At 44.5% G+C, this 14,145-nt stretch overlaps 2 protein-coding genes across 2 annotated transcripts in view; one reads left to right on the top strand and one right to left on the bottom strand.

Annotated features, from left to right (window-relative positions):
* The window catches only part of PDXDC1 (pyridoxal dependent decarboxylase domain containing 1), a 471,229-nt gene that overhangs the window by 150,458 nt on the left and 306,626 nt on the right, over positions 1–14,145 (bottom strand). The window lies entirely within an intron of this gene.
* The window catches only part of BMERB1 (bMERB domain containing 1), a 169,181-nt gene continuing 162,699 nt past the window's right edge, over positions 7,664–14,145 (top strand). The window contains exon 1 of the mRNA XM_050774115.1: positions 7,664–8,119. Coding sequence (XP_050630072.1) covers positions 8,014–8,119 — 106 coding nt within the window. The 5' untranslated portion in view covers positions 7,664–8,013. The remainder of the gene's footprint in view (positions 8,120–14,145) is intronic.

Genomic DNA, 14,145 nt, shown 5'->3' with positions numbered 1-14,145 from the left:
GAGGGTCCGCAGCTTCATTGTTGAAGTCAGCACCACCAAGAACCCACCGGAAGGAATACATTCTGGACACATTAGGATTACAGGTCAATGTCATCTTAATAGGTTTTTGGTTTTGATTTGGAGACTTCATTTGATAAATTCTCAAAGGGTCAGAACTCGAAATATCAGCTAGCACATTGCTTCAACCCCAAAACGATGGTGATCATGATGATGACACGAACTTGTATTGAGGCCCTCCTATGGGCTGTCATGTTTTAGCTCATTTAATCATCATAATAGCCTATAATCCCAACACTTTGGGAGGCCTAGTTGGGTGGATCGCCTGAGGTCAGCCTGGCCAAAATGGTGAAATCTCGTCTCTACTAAAAATAAAAAAATTAGCCGGGCATGGTGATGTGTGCCTATAATTCCAGCTACTCAGGAGGCTGAGACAGGAGAATCACTTGAACCTGGGAGGTGGAGGTTGCAGTAAGCCAAGATCACACCACTACACTCCAACCTGGGCAACAGAGTGAGACTCCGCGTCAAAATAATAATAATAGTCCTCGGAATAGATGATAATGTCATTAGCATTTGAAAGAAAGTGAAGATTAAAGAAATTAAGGGACACAACACACAGGGTCACACAGCCAGCAGGTGGCAGAGTCAGGGCTCAAACTCAGATCCTCTGGATTTCACAGCCCGCAGTTTTGAAAACCATGCGATTCTCATAAGCTCGGTGTCATGGACATTTGAAATTCTCAACATGCTGGATGAAGTATCAAATTACCAGAATGATACTGTATTATTTTCCCTTTCAATCAACCAAAATGACAGTTTTATAAAAAGTGTCTTGCACTGGTCTCTGCTGCCTTGGCTCTTTATAATCACCCAGGATCCCTCCAAGTCCTTGGCGTTCCCAGCAAAGCCGAGGCAGGGAGCCAGGACAAGCAGCCAGGGCCGCCCCCGAGGGGGGACGGGTGGGGGGGGGGTGGGGGGTGTTGCTGCTTAATACTTCCACGCAGATGGTGACCTCAGCCTGTTACTGAACTTGAAGCATTATCACCCTACACTAATGCAAACAGACAGGGTTCTGGGCACTGTGGTGGCAGGGATAGTTTGTCCTCTAGGATTATGGAATTGTATTACACACTTTTAGAAATGAAATTTATTCGCTTTTGAATTCTAAAGCAATATGGGCTCAATATAGATGGTTGGAAAATTCAGAAAATTAAAAAAAGAATCTTTCCCAAATTTTAACTCTAGAAACAACCATGGTTCATATTCTCTTGTATTTACTCCTAGTCATTTTAGTTTTCATACATTAGAACCATTATTTATTTATATTTTAGAGACAGAGACTCGCTCTGTAGCCCAGGCAGGAGTGAATGGCATGATCATAGCTCACTCACTGCAGTCCCAACCTCCTGGGCTCAAGCAGTCCTCTCACCTCAACCTCCTGAGTAGCTGGGACTATAGGCGCATGCCACAACAGCTGGCTAATTTATTATTTTTTGTAGTAGAGACAGGGTCTTGCTGTATTCCTCAGGCTGGTCTTAAAACTCCTAGCTTCGGGCAATCCTCCTGCCTCGGCCTCCCAAATAATTGTACATATTACATAATAATATTACAAACAATATATATTTGTAAAAATATATATATATTGTGTGCATGTATTTTTAGTAATTCAAATACTCCTTAGGGTAGATTTCTAGGAGTTGAATTTTTAGATCCAACTAAAAATTGGATCTAAATTTTGACACCAGCCTGGGCAACATGGCAAAATCCCTTCTCTACAAAAAATACAAAAATTAGCCAGGCTACCGCACCTGGCCTGATTTCTTTTCTAATTATAAAAGTAAATACAGGCTGGTCTCAATGGCTCATTCCTTTAATCCCAGCACTTTGGGAGGCCAAGGTGGGCAGATCACTTGAGGTCAAGAGTTTGAGACCAGCCTGGCCAACATGGTGAAACCTCATCTCTACTAAAAATGCAAACATTAGCTGGGTGTGGTGGCGGGCGCCTGTAATCCCACCTACTTGGGAGGCTGAAGTGGGAGGATTGCTTGAACCTGGTAGGTGGAGGTTACAATAAGCCGAGATCAAGATCGTGCCACTGCACTCCAGGGTGGGCAACAGAGTGAGACTCTGTTTCAAATAAATAAAAGTAATACGTATACTTTGTAGAAACATTGGATAATACAAACAAAACATTTATTATTGTGACGTACATAGGTAGTCACTATCAACATTTTGGTATATGACATTTTAGTGTTTTTTCACCCAGGATGTGTATACATGTGTGTGTATATGTAAACAGGTAAAATTGGAATCACAGTAGCCAGGTGTGGTAGCTGACGCCTGTAATCCCAGCTCTTTGGGACGCAGAGGCAAGAGCACCTGAGGCCAGGAGTTCAAGACCCACCTAGGCAACATGGGAAAACTACATCTCCACTAAAAATACAAAAATTAGTTGGGCAAGGTGGCGCACACCTGTAGTCCCAGCTACTAGGGAGGCCTGGGTGGGAGGATTGCTTGAGCCCAGGAGGTGGAAGCTGCAGTGAGCCGAGATCACGCTGCTGCAGTGAGCCGAGATCACGCTACTGCACTCTAGCCTGGGTGACAGAGCAAGACTGTCTCAAAAAAAAAAAAAAAAAAAAAAAAAAGGAATCACAGTATTTTTAAATTTCTACCATTATCATTCTCTATAAAATATGATTGAGATTAGAGTGCACACTTGATCTTAGCCAACAGATCCAGAACAACAGCTCACACTTTATATTACAATTTGTATTCTACTTTTCCCGATATTTTGATTAAATTGTGTTATGTTTTCCCTATGACATTTCAAACTCTTTGTACAGTGGCACATTGCAGGCATACCATAAGTTGTTTAGCCATTCACTTTTGTAAGATGTTGGCCCTTTTCTGATTTTTTTCTACAGTTTACATAAATTGTAAAACAATATATATTGTGTGAATGTATTTTTAGTAATCCAAATATTCCTTAGGGTAGATTTCCAGGAGTTGAATTTTTAGATCCAATAGATGTATTTTTTCTTTTTTAAATTATAAAATATTTTATGTAGAGATAATTACATGACAAAGATCCCTGAATGCACCAACCGTCTTCTAAGGGATACACAGCCTTTTATTTATATATTATGTCTGTAAGATTCATCCATTTTGTTAGTAGTAGTTTTTTGTTTTGTTTTGTTTTTCTGAGACAGGGTTTCACTCTGTGGCCTAGGCTAGAGTGCAGTGGACGAACACGGCTCACTGCAGCCTGAACCTCCCACGCTCAAGTGATCCTCCTGCCTCAGCCTCCTGAGTAGCTAGGACTACAGGCACACACCACCCATGCCTGGCTAATTTTTGTATTTTTTTGTAGAGAAGAGATTTTGCCGTGTTGCCCAGGCTGGTCTCAAACTCCTGGGCTCAAGCAATTTGCCCACCTCAGCCTCCTAAAGTGCTGAGCCACTGTGCTGGCCAGTAGTTTGGTCTTTTTCATTGCTGTGCAGTATTCAGTTCTATGAATATAGCACAATTTTTGTCCATTCTATTGTTGATGGACATTTGAGTCGTTTTCATTTCTTGTTACGAGTAAAGCTTTTAACATTGGTGGACACAAGTATTTATTTCTCTTAGGGATATATCCAGGAATAGAATTGCTACAAGATAGAAAAAATATATATATATATTTGTAGCCTTAGAGGGTATTGTCAGTTTTTTTTTTTTTCTTTCTTTCTTTCTTTCTTTATTTTGAGACAGTCTCACTCTGTCGCCCAGGCTGGAATGCAGCGGCGCAATCTCGGTTCACTGCAATCTCTGCCTCCCGGGTGCAAGCGATTCTCCTGCCTCAGTCTCCTGAGTAGCTGGGATTACAGGCATGTGCCATCACGCCCAGCTAATTTTTCAATTTTTTAAGTACAGACGAGGTTTTGCCATGTTAGGCTGGTCTCGAACCCCTGACCTCAGGTGATCCACCCACCTCAGCCTCCTAAAGTGCTTGGATTACAGGCGTGAGTCACCACTCCCAGCCGTTACCTCCCATTTTCTAAAGTGGTAGTACCATTTTCTACTCGCAACAGCAATAAATTGTAGTTGCATTCTTACTAACTGCTAACTCATTTATTTACTAGCATCTGGACTAACATTTGGTATTGTCAGTCTTTTTAATGTTAGTCATTCTGGTAAGGGTGTAATGCCCACCAGACATCTCCAACAGATTTTAACATATATACTTCAGATCTCTTTTAAGAAATATAAATTTAAATATTTGTTGGTGAATCTAGTAAAGGGTGTGTGTGTGTATATATATATGCGTGTCTGTATATATACACACACATACATAGACAAGAAAATAACATATACATTATATAATGTATATATATACACATACTACATATATACACACAAATTATATATATATATGTGTGTATTTTAGAGACAGAGTCTCACTCTGTCATCTAGGTTGGAGTGGAGTGGTATGGTCTTGGCTCACTGTAGCCTCGACCTCCCAGGCCCAAGCAGTCCTCCTACCTCAGCCTCCTGAGTATCTGGGACTACAGGTGTGTGCCACCACACCTGGTTTTTGTAGATGGAAAACTGCTTTGTTGCCAAGGCTGGTCTCAAACTCCTGAGCTCAAGGATTCCTCCCACCTTAGCCTCCCAAAGTGCTAGGATTATAGGCATAAGCCTATAATCTGGTCAAGGTCTATATTTTTTTTAATTGTACTAATCTTGCAGCTTTTCTGTAGATTTAAAAATTTTCAAAATACTGTAAACAGTTTAAAAATACATACATTTTAGATATAGCTGAAGCCAACTACTTACCTCTTCCCAGCCTCCCAAAGTAATTACTATCCTGAATGTAATGTTTATTGTTTTGTTTTGCTTTTTTTGAAACGGCATCTCACTGTCACTGAGGCTGGAGTGTAGTGTCGTGATCTCGGCTCACTGCAACCTCCATCCCCCAGGTTCAAATGGTTCTCCTGCCTCAGCCTCCTGAGTAGCTGGGATTACAGGTGTGTGCCACCAGGCCCGGCTAATTTTTTTTTTTCTTTTTCTTTTTTTTTTGTATTTTTAGTAGAGACGGGGTTTCACCAAGTTGGCCAGGCTGGTCTTGAACTCCTGACCTCAGACTAACCACCTGCCTTGGCCTCCTAAAGTGCTGGGATTACAGGCATGAGCCACTGCGTCTGGCCTGGTACAACTAATTTTAAAAGTAGGTCGAGGCTGGGCGTGGTGGCTCAAGCCTGTAATCCCAGCACTTTGGGAGGCCGAGATGGGCGGATCACGAGGTCAGGAGATCGAGACCAGCCTGGCTAACACGGTGAAACCCCGTCTCTACTAAAAAATACAAAAAAAAAACTAGCCGGACGAGGTGGTGGGCGCCTGTAGTCCCAGCTACTCTGGAGGCTGAGGCAGGAGAATGGCGTAGACCCGGGAGGCGGAGCTTGCAGTGAGCTGAGATCCGGCCACTGCACTCCAGCCTGGGCGACAGAGCGAGACTCCATCTCAAAAAATAAATAAATAAATAAAATAAAATAAAAGTAGGTTGACACTCTGGTCCAGTTACAGATGTGCATACCCCATGCCATTGTAATTTTTTTCCCCTAGAAAAACTCCTATTTAGTCTTACAGGGAAATGAGTATAAAAATTTGCAGCTGCCATGTTTGTAATTGTGGACAATTGGGAATAACCTTTATACCTCATCAATGAAAAAATCGACCAATTATGGTTAATTCATGTAGTAGAATACTATACAGTAGACTGTGAACCAGAGTTACATGAATCAACATGCATATTTCTCAAAAGCATACTATGGGCTGGGCACCGTGGCTCATGCTTATAATCCAAGCACTTTGGCAGACCCAGGCAGGTGGATCACTTGAGCCCAGGAATTCAAGACCAGCTCGAGTAACACAGTGAAAACCTGTCTGTATCTTTTTTTTTTTTTTTTTTTTTTTTTTGAGACGGGGTCTCGCTCTGTCACCCAGGCTGGAGTGCAGTGGCCAGATCTCAGCTCACTGCAAGCTCCGCCTCCCGGGTTTACGCCATTCTCCTGCCTCAGCCTCCCGAGTAGCTGGGACTACAGGCGCCCACCACCTCACCCGGCTAGTTTTTTGTATTTTTTAGTAGAGGCGGGGTTTCACCGTGTTAGCCAGGATGGTCTCGATCTCCTGACCTCATGATCCGCCCGTCTCGGCCTCCCAAAGTGCTGGGATTACAGGCTTGAGCCACCGCGCCCGGCCCTGCCTGTATCTTTTTAAAGGAAGGAAAAGCATATTATGGAACAACAACAACAAAAAAGCAGTTTGCACAATTATAGATAAAGTATGACATCATTTGCATAAATTATAAGAAAATGTTAAATAGTGCTATTATATATAATTTGTAGAGCTATACATATATACCTGAGAACAATAAACATTACATTCATACTGCAGGCACAGTGGCTCATGCCTGTAGTCTCAGCACTTTAGGAGACTGAGGCGGGCAGATCGCTTGAGCTCAGGAGTTCGAGACCAGCCTGGCCAACATGGTGAAACCCCATCTCCACTAAAAATACAAAAAATTAGCCGGGCATAGTGGCATGCTTGTAGTCGCAGCTACTCAGCAGCTTGAACCTGGGAGGTGGAGGTTGCAGTAAGCCAAGACTGTGCCACTGCACTCCAGTCTGGGTGACAGAGAGAAAAAAAATTAGTTGTGCCAATTTATACTCCCACTAGCGTTAGATAAGACTTCAAATTATGCCAGGCATGGTGGCTCACGTCTGTAACCCCAGCATTTTTGGATTGTCTCAAAAAAAAAAAAAAAAATCCACACCTTTTACAACACATGATTGTTAGATTTTTAAAGTTTTTGCCTATCGGATGATATATTCTTACTTACATTTTCCTTATTACTAAGGGGGTTGAGCAGCTTCTCACCTTAGTCCTTCCTCCTCTGCCCACATGAAATGCCTGTTCTTATTCTTTCCCTGTTTCCTACTGGGATATCATTTTATTTTTTTCATTTTTCTGTTTTTGAGATGGGAGTTTCCCTCTTGTTGCCCAGGCTGGAGTGCAATGGCACGATCAAGCGATTTTCCTGCCTCAGCCTCCCAAGTAGCTGGAATTACAGGCCTTCACCACCACAAATGGCTAATTTTTGTATTTTCAGTAGAGACGGGGTTTCACCATGTTGGCCAGGCTAATCTCGAACTCCTGGCCTCAAGTGATCCACCCGCCTTGGCCTCCCAAAGTGCTGGGATTACAGGCATGAGCCACCGCGCGCAGCCACTGCCATGGATTTTTTTGTTTGTTTTTTTAAAGATAAACCTCTGGGGTTTCTGGAAAGTAAAGCCCCATGCTCCAAACAGCTCTGCTATACCTGTGTCCAAAATATTTTCATCTCTCTCTCTCTCTCCCCCAAGTGCATGCAAACACATATGGAACTGACATAGGCATCCACTGTCCCACTTCAAATTATATACACAGATGCACACGACAGAGATTCTCACAGAAACGCAATCAGCCAAGCCCAGAACCCATAGATCTAGGTCCACACTCACGCCCCTGCATACTCCCCAGAAAGATGGATCCATCGCCTACAGATAGAGACAGGCTCACCAATACCACTCGAAACCTGCAGCCCGCTGACAGCTTGCAAGCCGCCCACAGTGCCAGCCCCGTGCCAAGCATCACTAGGGGCTCTGGAATAGGCAGGGGCCTTGTTCTCACTTCCTTTGGGTTGGTTTTATTTTAGTTGTTGTGTTTGTTGTTCTTCTTAGAGTTATCACCTGCCCCTCTGTCTCCCTACCCAGCCCCCAGGCCTCCCCACCAAGCCTCCACTGCGCATGTGCCTTGCATCCCTCCCCCTCCTGGGTACCAGTAGGCGCTCCCCGGAGCTGGCGGCGGAAGAGATGGAGCCGCGTCACGGGCGGCCAGCCCCTTAAAACGCTGCTGGCTGGAGCCACCTCCCTCCCTGCAGCCCGCAGCGGGGATGGAGTAAAGGGAGACCCGTCGACCTGGCCGCGGGGATCAGCGATGGAGTTAAAGCAATCTTTGTCCACCCATCTGGAAGCCGAGAAGCCTCTGAGGCGCTATGGGGCGGTGGAGGAGACGGCATGGAAAACGGAAGGACTGGGGAGAAGTGAGTACTGGGGCGGGGGGCCGGGGACAGCTGGGGATCCGTGCGCCTGAGCGGGTGGTCGCGGGAGCCCGAGGAACGCCAGCAGACCCAGGAAAGCGCCCCCGCAGCGGGGCTGGCAGTGGAGGGGGATACGCAGCTCTGCGCAGCGACGCGCTCTCCCCGCGAACAAAAGCGGGGACCCTCCTGACTGAGCCTCACTGGGAGGGTTGGGAGGTGGCCAGGCAGCTAAGGCAGGAGCCTGGGCTGGACTTAGGAGTCCCGGATCCGTCAGCTCGCAGCTGGTCCTGGAAAGTCTGGTCTCTCCCACAGCCCAGGGAGGAGGATCCTCTCTCCGCCTGGGATGCGCCAGGGCGCTGGAGACGCAGGACCATCCTGGAAAGCGCCCACGTCCCCGGAGAGGGGGGAGTGTCCGCTGGGTTTCTGCTTGCTTTCCTCCCCACTGCGTGAGGTTTCGGGGTACACCTGAAATTCCCAGCTTTTCCTCCCCCCGCCTTCCTTGGGTCGGGGTGGAAGGCTTGCGGCGGCGAGAGGGTCAGAAGATGAACCATGCACACACCGTTCTCCTTTCTCTCTTGACTCAATTAGAGTCTGCTTGGGTACAACCCCAGAAGGCAGTTTCGAAATAGACCGGCCGTATTTATTTACTGGTTCTCTCTGCGGTGTTTGGATGTCAACATTTCTAAGTAAACGAAGGATTTTTGTTTTTCATTAATAGGATACAATAGTTGAAACTCCTGTCCTCAAAGTGTAGAGGCAGCGTCAGGGGCTCCAGGGTCACTGGAGGTCCCTGCAAACCCAGGGGCTCCCCAGAGCTGCTGCTCTCACATGCCTTGCCCACCAGGCTGGGAAGGAAAGGCCCTCTCGTCCTTCTCACGGACCCTGCAGGTTCCTGCCTCGGCTCTGGGTCACTGCTCCGCGCTCTGCCCCAGCACGGATCTCTGAGCGATGTAGGGCTAAAGTATTGTGAATGTGATCTTCTTCTGTCCTCACCTGGTAGAAAATTGTGTGTGCGCTCTCTTTCTCTATACCTGTAATTATGGGTTTAGAAAATCTTCCTAGAAGGGCTCAACTGTGTTCTGATTCTGACGGGTTGAAGTTGAAATCACAGTCGAATGTCTTAGAGGTTCATCTGCTAGCATGGATGTCATAGTGCTGCCAACCTCTTTCCTTCTTTTCTTTTTTTTCCTCCTTTTTTAACCTTGATCCTTCTTTCTAGTTCATCCTTTCAAGACCCAATGACTTGGTGTTTTGGCCTAACATCAGGGCGTCAGGGCTGAGGGTCTGTTTCTTTTTTTAATTTTTAAGTGCACATAGTGGGTGTCCATATTTATGGGGTACATGAGATATTTTGATACCGGCATACAATGTGTAATAATCACATCAGGGTAAATGGGGCATCCATCACCTCAAGCATTTATCCTTTCTTTGTGTTATGAGCAATTCAACTACACTCCTTTTTTTAAAAAAGCCCAGCTGTGTGACTGATTTTACTCTTTTAGTTTAGTTTTTGTTGGTTTGTTTGTTTTTTTGAGATGGAGTTTCGCTCTTGTCACCCAGGCTGGAGCACAATGGCACAATCTCGGCTCACTGCAACCTCCGCCTCGTGGGTTCAAGTGATTCTCCTGCCTCAGCCTCCAGAGTAGCTGAGATTACAGGTGCTCGCCACCATGCCCGGCTAACTTTTGTATTTTTAGTAGAGATGGGGTTTCACCATGTTGGCCAGGCTGGTCTCGAACTCCTGACCTCAGGTGATCTGCCTGCCTTGGCCTCCCAAAGTGCCAGGATTACAGGCGTGAGCCACCACAACCGGCCTCTTTATTTTAAAATGTACAGTACATTGTTGACTGTAGTCATCCTGTTGTGCCATCAGATACAGATGTTATTCATTCTGTCTACCTATATTTTTGTACCTATTAACCATCTCTATGTCCCCACCTCCCAGTGCCCTCCCCAGCTTCTGGTAACCATCATTCTACTCTGTATCTCCATGAGAGTCGTTGTTTCTTACAAGCTCAAAATAATCTCAACAATGGCTGCCTTTTATTGCTAGATGACCATGTACTGAGAACTTTAAATGCATCATTTCATTTAGACCCCACGACAACGTCCTGCCGTACTAAGACTCCCCTTGCATAGATAAAAAGAACAAAACAAAACTGGGACTTGTTAGGTGATCTGACAGTTAAGTGGCAGAACCAGGATTTGAACCCACATCTCTTGGACCACAGAGCCTGCTTTTAACATGAAGGTTTATTGCTTTTGCTGTTTCAGAAAACTTCCTAAGTCTATTGAGACGGTCGCAGAACATGCTCAGTGATTTTATAAATATATGGCAGCCCTGTTAGTCTCTGAAGCGCACAGAGGCCTTGAAAAAATGCTGGGTCCATGCACAATAGAAGCTGTTCACACGAGTGCTGCTTTAAATCCTCACTCTGTGCCTTGCTGGCTATATGACTTTAGGAGTATTGCTGAGCCTCACTCTGCCTTCATTTTCTGAAAATAGAGATAATAGTACCTACCTTATGGTTTTATTGTGAATACTAAATAAGATGATACATATAGAACTCAAGGTTAAGTGCTTAATACATACTGTTCACTTCCATTCTGTTTCTGTACGACATTTATAGACAGAACCTGCTTTTACTCTGCAAGGAATTATGTAAATATTGGTCAGTTCTCTAATACTGCTCTTACAGCCTTTTATATTCTTACCATTTTATGAGAAAAAATTTGAAACATGCAGGAAAATTGCAGCAAGCACCCAATTTATAGCAGTTTCAACCCTGAAATTTTTGTACTTCTGAGTCCTATGTTGCACACTGTTAAAAGTCTGGTATAAGGCCACGTGCGGTGGCTCACGCCTGTAATCCCAGCACTTTGGGAGGCCAAGGTGGGCGGATCACAAGGTCAGGAGATCGAGACCATCCTGGGTAACACGGTGAAACCACATCTCTACTAAAAATATAAAAAAATTAGCAGGCTGTGGCGGGTTGCACCTGTAGTCCCAGCTGCTGGAGAGGCTGAGGCAGGAGAATGGCGTGAACCTGGGAGGCTGAGCTTGCAGTGAGCCTAGATGGCGCCACTGCACTCCAGCCTGGGCGACAGAGTGAGACTCCTTCTCAAAAAAAAAAAAAAAAAAAAAAAAAAAAAAAAAAAAAGTCTGGTATAAAGTCCTTCTCACCCTCTGAGTCTTGCTTCCTAGTCAAAGGCAAGAGGAACAGCTCTTGATCTGCAGTTGTGTGGATCCTCAAATCTGGTTTTCCTTTCTTTTCTTTTTTTGAGATGGAGTCTCACTCTGTCCCCTAGGCTGGAGTGCAGTGGCATGATCTCAGCTCACTGCAACCTCCGCCTCCCAGGTTCAAGCGATTCCCCTGCCTCACCTCTGGAGTAGCTAGGACTACAGGCACCTGCCACCATGCTCAGCTAATTTTTGTAGTTTTAGTAGAGAGGGGTTTTCACTATGTTGGCCAGGCTGGTCTGGAACTCCTGACCTCAGCTGATGCGCCCACTTCAGCCTTCCAAAGTGCTGGGATTACAGTCGTGAGCCACCACTCCTGGTGAAACTTGAAATTCTTAAAATACGGATCCAGAGTCTAACTTTTGAAACCTGAATCTGGCAAGTTTTATTTTCTAGACTTTTTTTTTTTTTTTTTTTTTGGAGACAAGGTCTTGCTCTGTAGCCCAGGCTGGAGTGCAGTGGCAGAATCTTAGCTCACTGCAACATCCACCTCCCGGGTTCAAGCAGTTCTCCCTGAGTAGCTGGGATTACAGGCATGCGCCACCATGCCTAATTTCTGTATTTTTAGTAGAGATGGGGTTTCACCATGTTGGCCAGGCTGGTCTCGAACTCCTGGCCTCAAGTGATCCGCCCTCCTCGGCCTCCCAAAGTGCCGGGATTACAGGTGTGAGCTACCATGCCCAGCCTAGACTCTTGTTTGCAACCAGGGGGTGTTTGATTAAACCTTTTTTGGAACACTCTTTCAACTCTCAAGGTATCTATGTATCCATTCTATAAAGCCTGGGCCCTCCATTTATTTATTAATGAAGTGTGAAAATTAGTGCTTTTGTTTCTATGGCATAACAATTGCCAAGCCAATGTTGTAACGCGTGAAATGCTGGAGAAAAGAAGAGGGCCCTTAAAAAGAAGCCATGCTCTGTTTAACTTCCACACATTTTTAAATATTTTATGTTAAACACTGAGTAGGTGTAAATTAAACAGAATTGAAGAGGGGAGGGAGACTGCAGAACTGGTCTTTTTTAGTTAAGGTTGTGTTGACTGCTATTTTAAATTTCAACTATAGTTTTTAGATAAAAGATATGTAATGTACTATAGCAGAGTAGCAAAGAAGGAATGTTTTGAAGTTAGGCTGAATGAGTTCAAACCAGCCTCATTCAGCTGTCACTTTGTAGATTTGTGACCCTGGGAAAATTGCTCAATGTCTCTGTGTGTCAGTTGCCTCATCTGTGAAATGAGGATAATTGTAGTAATGCGCACTTGGGACTCTTGGAAGATTAGATGAGATATGTATATAATGCATTTAGCATAGGGCCTCGCATGCTGAAAGCGCTCAATCAAGGCTGAATGGCTGTCATAGGAGGACAGAAGAGGATGGCCCCCAGCAGTATTTGCAGAGGTTATTCCAAGCTTGCCAGTTACAGCTTTTCATTGCTTCCATTTCTTAGTAAATTCTAGTTAATGATTTTGTACATATTGCCTTCCTCATGGGAACACGTGGGGAAAGGCTTCTGCACCCTTACAAACGATCTAGTATTTTCTCCTTTGAGAAAGATTCTAAGTAATTGCTCCCAACCACCTTCGACAGCGTTTTTCCACTAGCAGGAAGGTTTTTTTCCCCACTCAGTTGGAAAATGTATAGTGACATTTCAGTGTGGTTAGATATATAAAAATACTGCTTTCAACCAACTGTAATTAATTGAGGGAGACATGCAGACAAGGTGCCTTTTGAAAAAGCGCAGAGCTTTTCAGAAACACAGTTGCCTGCTGCTGTGGCCATTTCTTGATAGATTTGAATGCGTCTTTAAGGATGATCAAGATTTTGGACAAGGGAAGTGGAGGAGATGGGGGCGGGAGAGGGGAATGCCAGGAGAGGTAATAGCATCAACTGGCTGGGTGTGGTGGCTCACGCCTGTAATCCCAGCACTTCAGGAGGTGACTGGATGGCTTGAGGTCAGGAGTTCGAGACCAGCCTGCCCAACACGGTGAAACCCTGTCTGTACTAAAAATACAAAAATTAGCCAGGCGTGATGATGGGTGCCTATAATCCCAGCTACTAGGGAGGCTGAGGTGAGAGAATTGCTTGTACTCAGGAGGCAGAGGTTGCAGTGAGCTGAGATTGCACCGCTGCATTCCAGCCTGGGTGACAGAGCAAGACTTCATCTCAAAAAATAAAATAAAATAAAATAAAATAAAATATTTAAAAAATCAACAAAAGCATAGTGGTAGAAATAAATGCTCTGTGATTAGGAGATTGGAATGAAGTAGAAAGCTCAAACTGCAATCTTTCCATAAGCCCAGGGGAGATGACTATTATTTTAAAGTTCAAGGTTGTGTACTGACTAACAAGCAGATTGTTAAACTGGCCAGCGTTTCAGGTTTCATAAACAGTGTGGAGACTGAAATAATGCAAATTGTTGGCAATCTATATAATAGACTCTCGGGGAAGGGTTTAAATTATTCTGTTTGGTTACATATGCTCATTTTATTATTTTATTTTGGTTTTGCATTATTTCTTTTTTTCTGATTCTAGAAGTAATACATATACTTTATAAAAATTTGAATTCATCTGAAATATGAAAATAAAAAGTGAAAAATGACCATCATTTGCTCCCCAAATCCCATTTATTCATTCCATAAATAGGTACTGAGTGCCTTACAAGTGCTAGGCAGTGTTCTAGGGGCTGCAGGTACAATCCTGAGATTTCTCAACAAAGTCCCTTCCCACGTAATTCTATTTAGGGGAAGTTAAGATCTGGGTTGAGAGTAAAGGTGTCAAATAAGACATAAG

Source organism: Macaca thibetana, chromosome 20 (genome assembly GCF_024542745.1).
Source record: "Macaca thibetana thibetana isolate TM-01 chromosome 20, ASM2454274v1, whole genome shotgun sequence".
NCBI classification, from domain to species: Eukaryota; Metazoa; Chordata; class Mammalia; order Primates; family Cercopithecidae; genus Macaca; species Macaca thibetana.
The sequence above is the reverse complement of the archived record's forward strand: the minus strand, read 5'-3'. Positions and strand labels throughout refer to the sequence as shown.